Below are 16,130 nucleotides of genomic sequence, written 5' to 3'. Positions count from 1 at the left end.
GTCGTGAAACCGTAACAGACAGACGGCGTTGTTTTCGCATTTATAATATAAATATAGATTATTAATTATTCAGTCTGTACTAAAAAAAAAAGATACTAAATTACTTTTTTTTATTTTTGGTCTAGAAAACAAAACTGGAATGTACCATATACAAATCTTTGTACTCAAAAATGAAGAATGACTTCATAAATTCAAATAGACCAGATGGTTCAAATTGAAAGTTGATATTGTAAGCAAAGTTTTCTATTTATCAAAAGCAATTGCTCATAGCATAAGACAGAGTTTAATGCGATTGTTTGCATAAACTTGCAACAAAGTAAAACCGGTGTCGGAACCACGAACTTTTATAATAAAACTCAAGTTCCGCTTCCCGTCACGGGCGCGGACTTCAATTATTGTTTAAAGCCAAATAACTTCCGACAGCGCTGAAAGTTAAAATATAAGTGACTCTTTGTAATGATGACTTGAAACGATTATTTTTTTTAAATTTGGACGGACGAACAAATGGGTAGTAATTGACCATGGTCCAATATTAACCATTCCTTATAGCAGCAATACGCCAACAATTTTGGTAACAAAGTCCACTAAGTATGTTGTGTTCCTTGTACATAACTCACTCATTAACCTGGAACACAATTAAACTGAGTACTGTTATTGGCGGTACAATACGTGATGAGTGGTTGTTACCTTGGATTTTGTAGGGGGATGTCAAAAAAATCAATCACTTTTATTTCGTAAGTTGTGACACCAACAGTAATGCAGTATCTCTCCATTATTCAATATATAGGCAGGCAGACGAGCAAAAGTTCCCATTGTTGGTTATTGGTTACCACTCTCCAAAAACATTGGCACTAAGAAACAGTAACAATTCATTACAATTATACGGTACAAGAAATGGTGAGTGGGGTCACCCACTGCGCAACGGTCTGAGTTGATATCAATCAATCCAAACCGTTGTGCAGAACACTACCACTTATTATTACAATGCTTTCAAAGTTTTGCATCAAACTCACGTATAAACTCCTTTGACTCTCGATGGTTCTGAGGTCGATAGCTCTATTATAAAGACAGCATCCATCTTGGTACTATGTCTGAACGTTTGGATCTTGTAAACAACGCAACTGATTTAAACGCGGTTTTTAACAATAAACAGAGAGATTCAAGAGGTAGATTTTGTATGTATAAAACATTGATATTACAATCGAGAAAAGACGAGAATTATAACTTTCCTAGTCGGACAAAAACTATAATTTTTCTTTTCATGTTTGTTTTCAATATAAAAGTTGTTTAAAGACCCTTATTGTACTCGTGTGACGTCGAGACGAGTAGCTAGTTCGAATATAAAAATAAAAAGTAAAGGAACGAAATTTATAGTAATTGTTTAGTCAGCGCTAATTACGGATTACTTCAAGGACGTGTCGTGTATCGATCAGTGAAATCGTTCGTTTTGCTTGACATAGAACTGTTTCCGCAATTCCTTCATTAATAATAAATAATTTAATGCTTGCTGTTACAGTATCATGAAGTACTCATTAATCTATATCATCTACTTAGAAGACCAAGAGTTATATAACTCTTTATTGAAAAATTAATAAATTGCTGCGATCTCGATAATAATTTACTAAGAATTTGATTTGAATTAATAGTACTGTCATTAAGTCGTATGTAAAAGTTCGTTTGGATGAGTTACACCAATTAACTAATCCCTTTATTGCCTGCATCAGCAGTAACTTTATTGTTCACACAAGGGAAACGTACAGAAAACACCCTGATGATTCTGGTGGAATTTTGACCACTAAATACCCCTTACCTGGATGATGTCGTCATCAGACAGGAATCATTTCGCCTTATTCTCAAATGTGGCGGCACATTGATAGTGCAAGCAAATGTTTCTAACAGCACCAATTTCCATGGGCGATAGTGACTACTTACTATTTAATGTCTCAAACCCTCAGCTGCCTGTCTGTTATAAATAAAAATAAGTAAATTCTTACCTTTTTCACAATGTTTTTGATCGTCTTTTGCGTATACGCAGATGTAAATAGAATGGTGTGGACCGGTGCCTCCGTGGGTATACCGAGAGAGGTCATCTTGAACTTGAACTTGAACACTTGAACTAACAATTGTCTCTAAATAATGAAACTCACTAAATCTTAGTCACTTCTGTTATTTCCATCGTTACTTTTTCCATTGTCTATTTTATTTTTGAAATATTTGACTACCCTCGAATTCGAAACACGAACCAAAATGTATTTTAAGTTGGAATGTATTTGTACATACGAATTATATATTAGTATATAATATATAGGTTTATATTTTTTATTATTATAAAATAAAATGTTTTGGTAATAAATTAGTTTAAGATAACGTAATATTAATTATTACAAATTAACAAGTAAAGGCGTCTTCTTGTTTTAATCAGAATTAAATTAATATTAGTTAAGTAAGTCTATTATCAGTATTTTCATTTTATCAAAAGCCTAGAAATGCTGATAAAAAGTTTCAAAATTTTATAGATTTTTAATTAACTATTCTGTACCAAATTAATATTTTAATTGTCTTTTATTAGTGATGAGTAGTTAGTTATTAGTGTTGGCATTTAAAAAAATACCAAGAATTAAACCGATACTATCAATATATTCTGTATTCGCAGACATTTCGAATTTTAAATCTTATAGAAAAGAAAAAAAAAGATATGACACAAAAAAAAATGTAATAAGTTTTAGTTATGTTGAATATAAAATGCGGTGTTGAAATTAAATAAAACAATTTGAAAACCTCTGAAAGTTTTCTTCGAAATGAACATACGAAAGAAAGATAATTTCTATATTTCTATTATACAAGTATTTACTATGCCAGTTATAAAATGCGACTAAACGGTTGTGTGGGCGCGTGCAGCGATGGACGAAATTGGATTTTTACAACACAACCGGTCCTTTGTTCGTGTTATATAATATTAACTAACGGCAAACTGTTTTCAAAACAAATATTCTATACGACTTTCGCTTTCACGAGAAGCTTCATCTCAATCGAGTGAACGATAAACGCATAGAATACAAACATAAAACCTATTAATACAACTATACGTCTGACATTATTTATCTAGTGTTGCCTACAAAGAACTGAAACGAGTCAATTTTATTGTTTTGGTGTGCGTGAGAGCTACGCTTGAGAGTCGCCAAACTTCATACCAATTTAGCAGTGTGCGTGTAGCACATTTGGCCAAGGGTTGGCCATTATTTTTATCCATGCGTTCTTAGCTTTGTAAATCAGTGTCATTTTAGTGTCAATTAAATTTGTTATTAAATTTAATATATATTTGTTTTTAATTTATGTTATTATTTTAGCCTAATACTATTATTTCACTATCTTTCAATTTCACATCAACGGCCAGTAATAGAATTCCCAGGCTAAGGAATTCAATTTGAGCTATTAGGAGGCAAGGTTGATTAAGTTTTACTTTTATATTGATTTTTATATACATATATACATATCGGCAAGTTCTTTTTGAATGTATTTATTACTTGTCGCCCGTGACTTTGCTCGTGCTTTAGGGATTGATCGTTTGGTTTTAGGTATAGAGAAGTAGCATATGTCCTTCCTTGAGGTTGAAGATTGTTTCATACCGAATTTCATCAAATTCGAATTTGTGGTTTGGCCGTAAAAGATTAATAGACTAACATATAGGTCACGTGATGGTAAGTGTTCGTGGCGCTATAAGAACTGTTGACCATCTGCTACTAATCTTGGCAACCAAGAGTGTCGAGTCTTTTGTGTCTGTAATAGCACTGTTTCACACATCCTTTAAAACTATATTTTAATATTAATTCTTTTTAGAAGTAGAATAAGTGAAAAGTGTTAAGTACGAACATTGCTTGCCTAAAGTTCTACAACCAAGTCTTTTGTGAACTGTTGTAACAATAATATATATATATAAGTCTGTCTAGATTTATTACCTACTAGCTGTGCCCGCGACTTCGTGCGCGTTTTAATTTAACAAAAAATTATTGCTGTAGCCTAAGTTACTCGTTATTAAATCAGCTTTCTGCCAGTGAAAGTCCCATCAAAATCGGTCCAGCCGTTCCAGAGATTAGGCGAAACGAACAGAAAAACAGACAGACGGACAAAATTTGTAAAAAATGTTTTCTTGGTATATGTAACGTGTATACATATGCATTTAATAAAAAGCGGTTTTTTTAATATTACAAACAGACACTCCAATTTTATTATATGTATAGATTCTACAGATATTTAAGATGTTTGTCGACGTATAGACAACGGTCTGTATGTCCGCCTATCTAACATTTTTTTTTATTGGACAACATCACATACATTATTCTGATCCCAATGTAAGTAAGTAGCTAAAGCACTTGTGTTATGGAAAATCAGAAGTAACGACGGTACCACAAACACCCAGACCCAAGACAACTAATGAACTTTTTCTACATCGACTCGGCCGGGAATCGAACCCGGGACCTCGGAGTGGCGTACCCATGAAAACTACACACTACACCGGGTACATACTACTCGACCACGGAAGTCGTCTTAAAAATACGTTTAATGTTAAATAAAAGATATAATGAAAATCTTACATAACGTTGTCTGTCTGAGCACGAAAATTAAAACTACGTCCAGTAGTCCGGTATAATATAAACGAAGATTGTTTTTATCTTGGTAATTAATAAAGTGTTGCTAGATATTTTAAACACATGGATTTGTTGAATGTTTAATTGAATGAAAGTAAACTATTTTTATTCTAATTTCAAAATTGGTTCGGATAGTATTACACGCTTTTTTTTCTAATAGTACGTTTTATATTACTATTTTTGAAGCAAAAAAAAAGGTATCGAAATGTAGATTATTAATTTTTCTAATTTAGATTTAATAGCAAAACTATGTTGCGATATTTAATTAGATTATATTTTTTGCAATTATTAGGGTATTCATTTTAGTACGATTTCTAAATTTTCGTTCATTTTTGTGGACATTATGTATAAAGGTGTTTTATTATAGAAACTTAACACATTACTTTTTGTGGGAATATCTTTTTTAACTAAAATTACACTACAATATTAGATACGCCTTAAAACCAACTAAAATTGTCGAATTCGAAGCGAAATAATATTATGTACACTATTCGCACTGTACAAATGTATATCAGAGAAATTTTCCACGAGCACTTTCAACTAGAAATTGTAACATTAACCGCGTAATGCGTAGGAGCATCGTGTCGCACTGACTTTATTTAATAAACACCTCGACGTAAACGATGTAGCCTTGAAGTGGAGTGCTTACTTTATTAATATTTGACATTTATGACATGTCAACATGATATGACATTGTTGATAATTATAATAGTAGAAATGTTTTTTTTCTTTTGTCTTATAATAAAATATGGGTTACAAGCCTATTACGTCATTGTAGATATATCTGTAAATTTTTTAAATGTTTGAGTTAAGTGATGTACAACGCTCTCGCTTTCTGACTACATCGGTTTAATATTTATGTTCAGTTCCTTATGTCTGTAGTAAAACTGGCTCATTCATCCCTTCAAACCGAAACAACAATACTAATTGCTGTTTAGCGAACGAATCTTGACAAGAATCGAAAAATTTTTAAAAATATACACAATCTTTGAAACTTTACTTTAATTTGAACATGGTGATCGCCTGCTATTTATTCCTTTTAATTGTTAGTCATGCTTAAAATCTCGTTTATAAACTTAAGCTATCGTATAAGCTCTAAATCTGCGCTGTATAATGATCCTATTTCTGTATTTAATACTTGTAATAATTATTACTTATACCTAACTCCTAAAACTAATTGAACAAAGGCATCGGTTTAACGAAGATAAATGATTACTGGTTAGCTAGCTCCGCAGATTCTAGGTCTTGGGAACAATGCGGTACAATAGATCCACTTTGTTTTCGGGTGCGGTAAAATGAAGGCATAACGAAAGGTAAAGTAAATTTTTCACAGTTGGGTTGAAGAACAAAATAGTCACTATATGTATATACGAATGCACATCATCCTCCTGCCCTTATCCCAATTTTACTGTCTTTTTCTTCTATCCTTCTCTGTCGGACGTCATCTCACAAGTAACATTCTTTCTAATCATATAGTCTTTCACACAATCCATCCATCGTTTCCTCTCGTTACCTCTATATCCATCCACATCCATTTTCAAAACCTTTCTCACAACATGGTCGTTATTCCTCCGCATAACATGCCCATACCATGACAGCCTGTTTCCAGATAGCTTCTCGCTTACCCTTAGTAGCATGGACAGTATATACAAATGCACATTTGGAAGATTTTCGCGAGAAACATGGCCCCTGATGGGGTTATAAACGATTCTTTCATGTCAAAGTATTTTCGAAGGCCCCTGGGGGGCACTTCCTTTTATACATTGGGGCCCGAAAAGGCTTACGCTACTATGTTTCCTTTCATCGCCGAGCACTACATTACTATATACAAAGATGTTTACACCTTTAAGACACATACGATCAATAATTACATATATATTTATATCTCGTTGAAATGCTGACGGATACGTGGATTGCGTGGATTTAAGTGGTTACTTTGTTTACAAACATGCCATTGTCAGAACTATAATACTTTATGATGTGTATATATATATATTGGATTTATACAACCCTACACACACAACAGTAACCCGTTGGAATACAATAATACAAAATATTTTAGTTTAGCTGGATAATTAGTAACAGGATACAGGTGATACCTTCACTTTGTTAAAAAGCCTGTACATGGTAAAACGGCTTAAAGTTAATTAAGGTCAGATATTGTATGCAAAATATTGCTCATGAAACTCAGAACTATGAGCAATTAACTTACTGACTATTCTTCCGCAAAGCCTTGTGGACAATTTGGTTACAAAAGAATACACCCTTTTTTAAATAAATGTCCGTGATGATGTAATATAGTACGATCAAATCATCAACCATTAATAAATATAAACAGTACTTTATTATTATATCAAGGATGAAAAGGTTCTATAAAGTTTAGGTTAATTTATGGGATGGGAGAACGAGGAATCGGGTAAAACAATATTTTAGTTGACACTAATCAACTATGGCTCGCCACAGCATTTCCAATAACTTTAAAAAAAATCTAAACAACTAAATTAGACTAAATAAAATATTCGCCGTTGAAATTGATCCATATAAGAACTTTCGAATCATCGCGTTACAGGATTAAATTTTATGAAAATTTCACAGCGTTACGTAATCGTGATCAAAGAAAATGCAACCTTTTTTTATGGAAATCTGATACTAGAAACTCCAAGTTTACTGAACATCTATACATTTCATATATATATGATATGTATCATCCAATTACATTGAATACAATATTTAAATCAAATAATGGAAAAAATAAAATATGCCACGTCTACTCATAAAATACTAAAAGTAAATAATTAAATTAAATTTAAAATAAGCTTTTAGGTTGATTTTTATATAATTTTTATTAGTTATAAATCGAAATTCTACATAGACTTATTAAAATCCTCATCTGTTTCCATTTCACGAAACGCGTGATCATCAGACATTTAATATTAAATACTGAACGCCATTACAAAGTCACATCGTTCGCCAGAGGCTTGATAAGTTAAGTCCTGTGCAAATAAGAGCTCAACAATCAAGCAATTTGTTTAATCAAGAAACCAGTGTTGTGTGTTTACGGTAAACGTGCTGTGCCCATTACTTTTGTCATTTAGGGACTTTTTATATTAACCTCCGTCTCCTATTAGAAATAATGTTGATTTCTACCAGTGAACTTTTTTTTTAGAATTGGGTCAGTAGTTTTTGATATTACAGAAACATACAAACGAACAAAGTTTACCTCTTTATAATATTAGTATAGATAATACTATTAAACTCTCATGAAACGGAAGAGGATTCCTTTCTCTCCACTAAATGCTATGCTATGCTAATAAACTCCAGATATATAATTCAGTAACAACGATAATATATCAAAACACAAAAAGGTTTCCATGTGCAATGAGCACCACTACTCGTATTTTCAACTGAATGTAAAATAGGTCACAAACATACAGTGGAATATCAACAAAGCTTTTAAGCTCGTTAACTTTTCAACATAACTTTTAATTCAAATACGAACAGAAACAAAAGTTTCTTCATAATCGTTACTACTGACCGTGATCTAAGGAGTTTATAAAAGGCTATTGTAGTAGTAACAGCGGCACGTGTACTGAGTAGCATTGATTAAAACTAGGTAATCATAAGTCATCATAAAAGGTAAATTGCTATGCTGCCTGAAATTAAAAACATAAAAAGTCACTCAAAACAATAGAAAATATACAAAGAGCCACGAAAAACACTTGCAGACCTTTTTTATGGTGTAGGTAGGCGGACGGGCGAATGGACTACCTGATAGCCATGGCCATTAACAATTCTTTACATTGCCAATGCGTCAAGAAACTTGGGAGCTAAGACCTTGTCCTTGTGTCTGTAGGTTCACTGGAGTTCACCAAGTTTATTTAAGAGGAATAAAACGCTATATTGTATGAGAGCAATGATATCATTATTTAAAGCAAATCAAAACTGTATTCACTGAAACTGCAAAACAGATAGTCTACATGACGTCAATAATAATGTCCTCTACATTGAATTCTGGTCACGGCGACCAATCTCCGAAGGCTGATCAATTACGCAAGAGCATTATACGACAAAATGAATACTCAATACAATTTCAGCCACTGTGGTTTACTCGATGGAGAATTGCCAACTGCGCAGGATATTTGTGAGGTGATTATAGTGCACAAGTCTGTGTGCAAATCAAACACGGCGGAAAAGCGTTCGGATACAGTTTTTTTTTATATATATATATATAAATAAATAAATAGTAATAAACAGTTTGACGCAATGCAACGATATCTGTCATCGGATATTTACAATTATTACAATACAGACTTCGTGTAAATTATAAGCTGAGTCCACCCAAACTTTAATAATTCTTGAAGCAAAAATGAGTTCAATCCAACGGCTAACTTCATATGTCAAATATCGAGAAAACAGTACAAAGAACATATTCAAATCGTATAATATGTATATATATATATATATATATATATATATATATATATGTATTTAACGACTTGATAAATAGATAGTCGAAACCTATATCGGAAGAACTGACATATTGGTCAGTTATTCGTCAGGTTGACAGTTTAGTCATATTTTCAAATAAGCGGCTCTGAAATCGATTGAAATATTACGGGTTAAAAAAAACGGTATTGCGTTCGTCTGGAATAACACGATACGGTATAATAAAGGTCTGCCTTTAATAAAGTAAGTACCTACTAGTGGTAGAATACTACTAAAGGATTCTTATTTATTTAATTACAATAGTATTATATTTGTGTAATCACAGGCACAAGGGACATATTAACATCTTAGTTCCCAAGGTTGGTGGCGCATAGGTGATGTAAGCAATGGTATTTCTTACAGCGCATTTGTCTATGGACGGTGGTGACCACTTACCATCAGGTGGCCCATATAACCATAAAAAAAATATGTATATCTATTTTTATAAGGAGGCACTAGATGATATTTCCTTTTGGAACGAAGTTCCTTATCGCGCGTTGTGACAGGGGGTTAGACGGAAAAAATTCTCACGAAAAGTTGTAACGACACTTTTTGCTATTGTAAGCTGTGCGGCTTGCGCATGTTTCTCTGTCTGTCTCTCTCCCTCTTATAGAAAGCAAGCCAAGCCAAGCATATTTTCATTTCTATTTCGCATTGAACAGTGTGGTGTCGCGACGATTATTTTTGTTGAGTGTATAAAGGTTTTTTGTACATAATAAATAATAATAATTTATTATAATAATAAGAACTTCGTTCCTTCCGGGTGTCCCTTGACACCTCTCAACTTTTTTTTTGTCATTTATTTTACAAAGGTACCAAAACCGGTCACTATTAGATGAATGTGTATAGCTGAAGGCGAACACACAGCCTTCAGTTATACACATTTATCTACAAGATATACAAACCACTTATTAAACTTGATCTAGATCTCATTCACCATTCGAATCGGAAAGTATTGCTTTTCGGCACTAAAATAACTGGTGTTACAAACTCCGAAAACCCTGGACAAAACCGTAATACCATTGGATTTTTTTCTAACTATACAGTAAAAGAAGACTGTATAAAAACTGGTATGTAGTTTTTCTGTATTTTTGAAACGAAGTTATTTTACACGATTTTCAGGGGAATGAACTGGCAGAAATCGTCACGAAAGGGTACAGCGTTATGCGCTCTCTAGGCGACCTTTCCCTCCGTCTACTTTTTATTATATAAACAGTTTTATAAAAAAGTATTTAAACATATTTTTTGTTATTGTTTTAATTCACACCGCGTTCTAATAAAAAAAATATTTCTTGTGATATAATTAATCTCAAACGTTTATTTAGTACAGCTCTTCGTTCCATCCAGGTGTGTTGTCAGTTTTACTAGCAATAAGAGAAGATAGAAAATATCCTCCACGCTTAGTTTTCAGCCTAATGTTTATCTTGTAGAGTCTCTAATCAATTCGCAATTCGTGACCGATTCCTCTCCAACTTTTGCCGGAATAAGATCCATGTGGCAAAGTGTTCACGACCTGTCACGAATTTTTCTAAAACGTCAAACGTCATAAAATCGATAAATTTATATTTTGTCTTTGACATTTCATATTAAACTTTCCTCCTTTACCAGACTTTCAACTAAATTGCTTTCAAATGGATTAATCAAAGTGGAATCAATAAGGAAGTAATTAAGGAAACTTCAATTTATTTTTTATTTGAGGTACAAATAACCTCTGACATTTAAATCAATCAAGCAATGGAGAAATATGCTGAAATTAACTCCAAGCATTTTTAATAAAGACTTTTCCCATCAGTGGGACGGTTGTACTCTGTTATGTTTACTCATTTTTTATTCAAAATAGTTTCAAATTAAATATCATAATTATTATAATTTATTATATACAGGGCACTTGATAAGAGGACGAATGGAGGTAGACCGCAAAAAAGATGGGATGTCATCCCATCTTTTTTGCGTCGTCATGACTCCTGAGTCATGTGGAACAGAGTGGCTCAAGAAAGGGGTGAATGGAAAAGGTTGGAGGAGGCCTTTGCCGACTGGCAAACAGATCTACAAATAATAACCAAAGATACAGATATTAGTTTGAATTTTTAATTAGTTTAGAGTTAGCGTTCGTTTTTTTTAAGTTCAAATTTATTGTAACGTATTAAGTGATCTGAATAAAAGGCTATTATTGTTATTATATTATAATTTATATTCATTTAATTTATTATATATCTACTGGTAGGACTTTTTGGAAGCCCGTCTAGGTTAGTAGCAACCAGCCATCACATTCGACCACGAAACTGCAATACTTAGTATTATTGTGACCTTATTTGAAAGGTAAGTTTAACTACAGGCACAGGGGGCATGACATCTTTTGTACCGAGTGGTGGCGCGTCGTTGATGTAACGAATGGTCAATATTTCTTATAGAGCCAATATCTATCAGCAGTGGTTACCAATTATCAATAAATATATATACATATCTACACGTGTAATTGAAATACTTGGACTTAATATAAAGATCGCATCGTCCCTGACGGTTGTAACTATTTAAGTTCAATCGTCCGGAAAATCAGAATTACTTTTCAACGGGGAAAAGCTGCTATCAATCTCGACGCCGTTCCACTCAGCCATTATTTGTAATCTATTAATCCCTTGCAAGCCTGAACGGTTTGTACACTTCATTACATTCTCCAATTTTCGGAGAAACTGTTGCTTTCTGAAAATTCTAATTGAGTTTACTTCTTTTTTTAATTTATATGTATAATAGTCACCTCCAACTCGATCAGGGTAAGCCATTTGATATTTTTTTAAATAGATTTGAATTTAACAATATAAAAATTTTGAGTAATAATAGCAAGTCGTCACAGACGGAGTGGCGCTTGCAGGGTTCTGATTCTACGATCAAATTGTCGGTTCATCGCAATCGAATTTTAATCGTTGACGTTCAGACGTTTTCCTAGTCTACAAACGCAATGATGATCCAGTTTCGGTTCAGTCTAAGTTATACATACATATGTATACAGAAAAAATGAAGGAGTGTCAACTCAGCTAGTACAGCCACATCCTGAGACGTAACGATGACAACCCCATCAAAAAAGCCTTAAATATCCCAGACCGACCGCGGAGAAAAGGACGACCACCCGCAACCTGGTGGTCAAACATTCAGAGGGCCAGAAACATAATTTAAGTAAACAGAAAAACCAGAATAGAGCTCTCTGGTCCAGACGTACAAGGAGACTCGACTCCGGCTGAATTGGGAAGAGAGTTTAGACAAAGAAGAACTTCAAATACGTATAAAAAATGCGAGCGGTATAACGCGGCGGCAATAATATTATATGTCGTGATTATAATTATAAACAATATCATTCGCTTATCAAAAGTACTGGGAGTCATGTGGCAACACTTGTACCGGCACACGTTTCTCATACAGTAATATGATACTGTTGCTATACGGATTTGTTTGGCCATGAAACTAGTGATTATGTTATATTGTTTACCCGCTGAGTTTCTTTCGCCGGTTGTGCACAGGATTTTCTTTTTCGAACCGGTATACTGAATAAAGAATTTTTTTTTGATTTGATTTGTTGGTTAAGATAGATTTAGTGTGTGCTTTTTAATATGTTTAGGTCAAATGTTTTAACTACTTTGTGGTTAAAATTTTGCACACACATTTAATACCGATGACAATACAGATATAGTGTGAATATATGTGATGTATACTGATTTTAAGTGGTTTAATTTTTATATTCATTACTTCAGATTTACTTGACAACTCAAAATCAAATGAAGATTAAACTAAAATATTATTAACACGCTTTTATCAATTTGATCTGTATGAATCTCTGTAACGGAATTTTTCAACGTGATTGTCACCATCTACAAGACGTCTGATATACCTGCATACTAATACATTGGTACACACTAATGACCGATGACAATGCAATCATTTAATAACTTTGTCCTAGTACCTTGGTCAGGTTCGTCAGGTTAACAAATTAAAAAAAAATAAGGATTGATATAACAGGCTGCCTACACACCGTTCTCTTAGTAAATGTTATGGTTTTTTATTTTTTATCTTAATTTATAATTATATGGTGTTACCATACTCAAAATTATCACATGATAAAATTTATAATTAACATTGCAGAAAATATGCAGGACCATAAATTGAAAAAAATATTTACTCGGTAGATCTAAATCATCGTCAATTGATGATGGTTGTAATCATTTAAAATTAAATAAAACTCATAAAAAATTAAAAACATAGATTTCGTTAGTCACATAAAAATACTTTTCACACACGGGTAGTAAAGAGAGCGTCGAAGTGGAAACAACGGTATACGAGAACGTCATGCCATGAGCAGTCTTGCTCCGAAGTACGCCAATTAATTATTAATTTAAAAAATAATAATAAACAAAAATATATTAATAGCGTAAGCGGATTTTTGTCCCAGTGATTATTTGACGATAGCTACACATAAAATATCGGGAGCGGAAAAAAAGTTACTGGGTAGAAAGCGGCGCTATGGCTGTATATAAAAAATATAAAGAACGTGCAAACAGACGTCAGTTTACAATGAAATTAAATCAATACAAAACCTGTCATAGGTTTCGAAATTTGTAAAAACCTTTTGAATAAACGCGAAGTTTCGCATGCGTCACATTAGTACATTATTAATGCTACTGTAACATTCCACAGTTGTAATTTAAAAGTATTTTTTCCACGCTTATAGGTTCACGCTTCTAATGGCCACACCGCGGTAATCCCTAGCAGTAACAGTAAGATAAGTACGCATGAGAAATATTACCATTGCAATATATAATTTTGAATGCGCTCGGCAAATGCTATGATATGTTTAATACTAAAATGTAGTTATACAAACTTGGACTAGATTAGAAAATCTAAAATTTTTATTTAACAAACTTATTTAGCGTTAAGACATTAAGGGGTTATATTAAACGTAGCATTTTATAAATATTACTTATTACAAATCCTATATATAATATATAACGTTACGTTAACGTTATTTCATTAAATAAAAAAACTTATAACGCCAAGTTTCCGACTCCGCAAAGTCAAGTTGTATTGAATAATGTGCCTTCTTTATCAATGTAGGTAATTTTCACAAATGATTTGAATTTATGAATCGGCATAGTTAAAAATATCTCCGCAATTAGATTTTAGAAACGAATACCTTGCCATAAAAAGGATAATTTCTAGGGTTTCTATATTTTAAGATTATATAGATGATAAAAACGCGTGGAGCTAATACTTGTTGACTTCCAGGCAGGATGTATTTATCATTTTATTTAACTAACACGACTTTGTACATGTCTCATGTATAAATGTCGAAAAAGAGTAACTACTCAGTTTCTTGCAGGTTCTTCTCGGTAGAATCTGCATTCCGAACCGGTGGTAGCTTCACTTAATATAGTTTGTTAAATGACGATTCAAAATTGCTTATAAAAGCCTACTTTAACAACATAAAAAACTAATTATTAAAACCCAAACCACAGACAGATTCTATCTCTAGTCTGTAAAGGGTGGACGCAATCCACTAAGTCAAAACTAGGTCGTTAGCGTTGATGAATCTAACTGCATCGCGATAGCTTGAGATAAATCATGTTTATATCCGTCGTGTTTGATCAGACACTATAAAGATAACCTAATTTTTGTTGAGTAGAAGCAATAATTAATTAAAATGTTACAAAAAACGCGGAGTATATTAAATGATTCTATGTTTTTACACTTGATGCGTTAACGTAGAAAAGGTAGGAGGTTCGATAGCAGTTTAGATACCATTAGAAAGACCGGTCAGAACCGGTAACGCGGTACAGAAGGATAAAATATTAATTAAACTTTCAAAACCAATTACATTTTTTATTAGTTCGAACTGTTAGTCTTAGACATTAGTGCCGATTCGTTGGATAAAATCTATATCTAAACTAAAAGACGGCACTAAAAATATTGCTATCTCTTTTTGATGTATGGAATTTAAAGGGATAGCAAATCTTTGAGTTCTGTTAGTTTACGTAAAATATTATATTATTAAAATAAAATATTATTTCTAGTAAATTGTGTGTTTGATACGTTACTTGACTTAATTCAATAATTTCGACGTCATTTTTCTGATACTAAATACAGAAATAAAATATAATTTCAAAGTCTAAAATGTATTGATATGTTGCATTGTAAATGGATTCATTTTAAAACAACGCCTGTATATATTAATAGATTTGTTTAATTCGTTATATCAAATTCAATTACTAGTGATTGAATACATTCAATATTCATTGATCGACGCTAAATCTTCTTTTAATGAAAGCAATCATTCAAACGTATTCCACACTCCGATTATATCGGCTTCATCACGTTTCAACTAATTTCCTAGAGTGACCTAGTTTGCACAGGGTTTATTTTATCAATGTGAGTGTGAAATTTTGTTAAAGATAGAATTATAAAACAATTCTTTCTTCTTCTTTCGAATGACCAATGAATAATGACAGAAAGAGACAGCTACATTGATAAAAATGTTTGAAAAAAAACCAGAATAACTTGACATTTTTCAATGAACATCTTAAAATTTAAGAAATAAAATACGGTCTCTAAACCCTTACGATACCCAGAGAAGAGGATTTATAATATTAAAAGCACTTAGACGAGCTTAACATTATAAAGGGCCAATGATGGTGCAGAAATTGAATTCTAAATAGAAATTTTCACACGAAGCACTCAACAGCACTATAGTGATCGAAAAATTTAATGTTATAATATTACTTGCTCAACCCTGAACCCTTGAGCTATATCAACAGCTTGCCGGGGATAAAAGATAAGGCATAATCCTGCGGCTGTGGATGCGTGAGATGAGGGTCTTGCGTGTCCAATTCGAGGCCGGGGCGGCCTCATGATGTCGCACTAATAAGAAGTGCGTGTGCCAATAGCAGGGCAAACCCCGGTAGGAGCCGCGACTGACATCTGATTCCGACTTCCTTCCTTTCCTTTCTGACTTCCTCT

The 16,130-nt window shown here is 32.9% G+C and overlaps 1 protein-coding gene across 6 annotated transcripts in view; it reads right to left on the bottom strand.

The window, feature by feature from the left end:
• Positions 1 to 16,130, bottom strand: part of LOC125070203 (transient receptor potential cation channel trpm) — a 277,870-nt gene that overhangs the window by 221,822 nt on the left and 39,918 nt on the right. The window contains exons 1-2 of one of the 6 annotated variants that reach the window (XM_047679959.1): positions 5,030 to 5,044; positions 1,995 to 2,223 (exon numbers count right to left, since the gene is read on the bottom strand). The exons of the other annotated variants lie outside the window; for them this stretch is intronic. Of the exons in view, the coding sequence (XP_047535915.1) occupies positions 1,995 to 2,090 (96 nt within the window). The 5' untranslated portion in view covers positions 2,091 to 2,223; positions 5,030 to 5,044. Of the gene's footprint in view, positions 1 to 1,994; positions 2,224 to 5,029; positions 5,045 to 16,130 lie in introns of those variants that run through there. 6 annotated transcript variants of the gene reach the window in all.

Source organism: Vanessa atalanta, chromosome 17, assembly GCF_905147765.1.
Source record: "Vanessa atalanta chromosome 17, ilVanAtal1.2, whole genome shotgun sequence".
NCBI lineage: Eukaryota > Metazoa > Arthropoda > Insecta > Lepidoptera > Nymphalidae > Vanessa > Vanessa atalanta.
The sequence above is the reverse complement of the archived record's forward strand: the minus strand, read 5'-3'. Positions and strand labels throughout refer to the sequence as shown.